Source organism: Adiantum capillus-veneris, chromosome 14 (genome assembly GCF_014529385.1).
Source record: "Adiantum capillus-veneris isolate H3 chromosome 14, ASM1452938v2, whole genome shotgun sequence".
NCBI classification, from domain to species: Eukaryota; Viridiplantae; Streptophyta; class Polypodiopsida; order Polypodiales; family Pteridaceae; genus Adiantum; species Adiantum capillus-veneris.
Genome location: NC_140944.1, coordinates 121950927 through 121954395, shown reverse-complemented (window position 1 = coordinate 121954395; position 3469 = coordinate 121950927). Strand labels below are relative to the sequence as shown.

The following is a 3469-nucleotide window of genomic DNA, read 5'->3' as shown; positions in this document are numbered from 1 at the left end:
ACAAGACAACCTTGCATATATGTTCACAAAGGTATTCCCTTGTGAGAAACTTGAAGCTTTCTGTAAAGCTTTGGGCTTGCTTCCCTTCGTGGGTTGATCATGTCCTCAGGGCATGGCACTTTCCTATACACTATGTGTGAGCTCTCATTGTCATGCCAAGGGTAGGACCATGAGTAATGTCATGCCAAGGGTAGGACCAGGCACGGCCAAGAGTCTATATAGAGCATGGCTGGGTGGTGATGAGCATGTTCCAGTTCCCTATGCCTTTCACTCATTCACTCCATCACTCCCAAGGAGGATTTGTTACCATATATGTTATAGAGATGCATGTGAACACACTTAGGACTGTCGGGAAAAAAAAATTCCTCACTACGACGTTTTTTTCCTCGTGCATTGTCTATACGCCATCATTCTAAGGCTAACTTATCTTTCTATTTTGCACCAAGCAATGTTGTGTGACATGAGCTTATTCATCTTCTCCAAGATGTGTGTGCATCTTGAAACCATAATTCCAACATGGCACCTAGACACGAATGGGAACTAATAAGCATGGACTAGTCACCATCAATGCAATTACATTTCATTGTGCCTGCATGGAGTAATCAATAAATAGATAAATTAAAAGGTATTCCTAATCATACCATGGATGCCTTCCAAGAACACTATAAACATATTGTTTTGATGATAAATACCTTCACTTTGACATAAAGCCTGGATGTGTCGATATTTTGCCTAGCAATTGAAACCAAGAAAATGGTTTTTCTCCAACTAAGTTTTTAGCTTGTGTAGAAATAAGGTCAATGAAAGTTTACAAAAATTTACAGGCATGTGGAAAATGGGAACTAAAAGGCTTCTAAGTAAAGTACAATTTACCAAAATCCCGGAAGATGTGATTTGGGCTCAACTGAGCTGCCATGTAAGGGTGGATGTGTCGCCGGAGCTATTGACGGCAAAGATGGTGTTGCAGTAGTCCCGGAGGGCAGTGTCGGAGACTTTACAAAACGCAGTCTCCCAATTTGCGGGTTTGTGATCACGAGCGCCGAGGCCCGGGGTGCGGTCACGCGACTCCAGGTTTCGCTGCTCCTTCCAATCGGCCACATAGGCGGACACCCGCCGCCGGAACTTCTGTCTGAACTCCGGCCACGCCTGGTACTTGTAATGGTTCACCACTGCCCGGTCGGGATGCTCCGTCAGCGTCATGTATTCCGGCAGTAGATTAAAGTGGTGGATCACATTCTGCAAATCGTGGCTTACCGCAGTTAGCCTCACAAGCGACTTATGCCGCAGCTCTTTCCTGCTTCGGCACACATAACCCTGGGTTACACCTCTGGTCGGATGCCGGGTTAAGTTTGATGGCCCAAAATCCCTGCATTTCAAAGAGATCTGGCCTACTATTGGCCGGCCCTTGCCTTGCATGCCAGGTGGCGCGAAACTGTCGCCTGCTTGACCAACTGACGATGGCCTCCGCTGCAGATGACCTGGCACTGCTGTATCCTGACCCGGCCTGCTTTGCACCGCTGGCGGAGTACTTTGCTCTGCTACAGTTGAGAGCCCGTTGATCTGTATTGTATCCGCTTGCCTATGTGGAGTGTTTCCGTGACGTGGCCGATTTTCTGCCTCCGCAATGAGTTGCCTGAGTGGCGTCGCTCTTCCAGATGGCGGCAGAAAGGCGGCTGGAAATACAAACTCGTCCACGTCAGCAAACATGACCCACTGACAGGATTGCCACGCCGCGAGTAATATGCAGTGGGAGAATCCAGCCTCCTGTGTTTTGGGCCAGGGCCAAGGATACCGGATGACCTGTAGGCGCCGGTCGCCCAACCATTGAAGAGCTTCATCGAGCTCATCCTCGCTGTTGTTGTCGTACAAAATGAATCTGTCTAACCCCACGTGTGAGTGGAAGGTGCTCCATTCAGGCAAGAACTTGGCAACATTGAAGATCATGGTGCAAGCACAAATTTCCTGTGATGGTGGCTCAGTGACCACCGGAATTTCTTCATAATAAGCCACTGTTGGAAGCACTTTTGTACCCCACCGCAGCGTCACCGGTTTGCCTATAAGTCTGCGGCGATGCGCCGGCGGAGGATGTGCACATCTGAAGACCTCTTGTGCGGATGCCAGCACCTTTGTCTCAACCACCTCTGCATCGACGACATCATCATCCTCAATGCCGAATACGCAGATAAGCTTATCCGGCCTGACATTGTGGCCTTGCCTCCTATTAATCCCTTTTGCAAAGAGTACCACATCTGTCTCTGTTGCCCACAGCTCAAAGACCAGATATTGCCATTTCTTTACATGCACAGGTGCCACTAAACTAGCTGCTACATCTCTCAATCCGTGGATCATCAAGGAGACATGATTAAGACCATATTGCCTTGCTAACTCACCTGAATAATGAGGGGAGCGAATGTGTTTCTCATCGCCCGCAATGCTAATGGTGCTCGTAATGTTGGTCTCCGGACGACGGCAGCGGACCAATGCACGGCCTCTAGAGTAATCAAGGCCTGCAAGAGATGTGGTGATGGTGTTGTCAAACAAGCATGTGAGGTGCTGTTTGGGTGGGAGCAAAAGGCTGGGCTTTCCATCCCGCCTCTCTGGCAAAGGAATAATCAGAAGGATATCATCTGGCAAAAGGACAACATCTTGGATGCATAATGCTGATGACAAAGTCGGCATTACCGACCAGCTTGCGTCCGCTGGAATGCGTTCTTCATGAGTCCGAGCAGCATTAATATTTGCAGCAGGGAAGTACATGCCACTCTGCAACTTGGGAGAAACAATTTTATTGACTACAAAAGCCACAGGAGTACTCAAGGTTAGAATTATAATCCATGATTAGCAAGGTGCAAATAGGTGACTACATTAAAATACCTTCTACTGGCACCCGTGAAGCCAAGCCAAGCAAAAAAAGGGCCATAAAGAAGGCCAATAACCGGACCGTCCTGCTTTTGAGAAGCTCAAAGCATAGAATTTTAATCCCATGCCGTCTGATGAGAGCATAATCAAGAAGGCACGGTTTCATGTTGATTTCCTAATTAAGGCACGTCTACGTATAATCCATCTACTCAGGCAAATACAGCTTCTGGGTCTTAATAATGTAGAGAATGGAAGGGGCCAAAATTAATTACCCAGTGCAGCTAATCATGAGATGCCGGCTGCATTAAGAGTATTAACGTCAATGCGCTGATTAATGAAGGTAAGGGCCTGCAGCGGCGATCAAATATAAGGTATAATTAATCCAAGGGACTGCGCGTTTTAAGCAAAGCATATTCACTAGTGCATCAACCAGGGTAAAGAGTTTCTTTATGTTAATGATTTACGGGTTGTAATGCATCAAACAGTTGAAAGTAAATTTAGCAATAGAGATATTGGGTGAGTAAAGTGATACGGTGATGTGCAATATAGCAGCAGCAGGCGGAGGAGGAGGAGAGCTCTCATTCTATTCTCTTTCGCGCACTCATTCTAC

At 47.2% G+C, this 3469-nt stretch overlaps 1 protein-coding gene across 1 annotated transcript; it reads right to left on the bottom strand.

The window, feature by feature from the left end:
- Positions 1 to 647: 647 nt before the first annotated feature.
- Positions 648 to 3138, bottom strand: LOC147443055 (glycosyltransferase family 92 protein RCOM_0530710-like). The gene is made up of 2 exons (XM_086528983.1): positions 2875 to 3138; positions 648 to 2792 (listed from the first exon to the last, which is right to left on the bottom strand). Exons 1-2 carry the CDS (start codon positions 3023 to 3025, stop codon positions 901 to 903), a joined length of 2043 nt encoding a protein of 680 aa, XP_086385109.1. The 5' UTR covers positions 3026 to 3138; the 3' UTR covers positions 648 to 900.
- Positions 3139 to 3469: the final 331 nt, after the last annotated feature.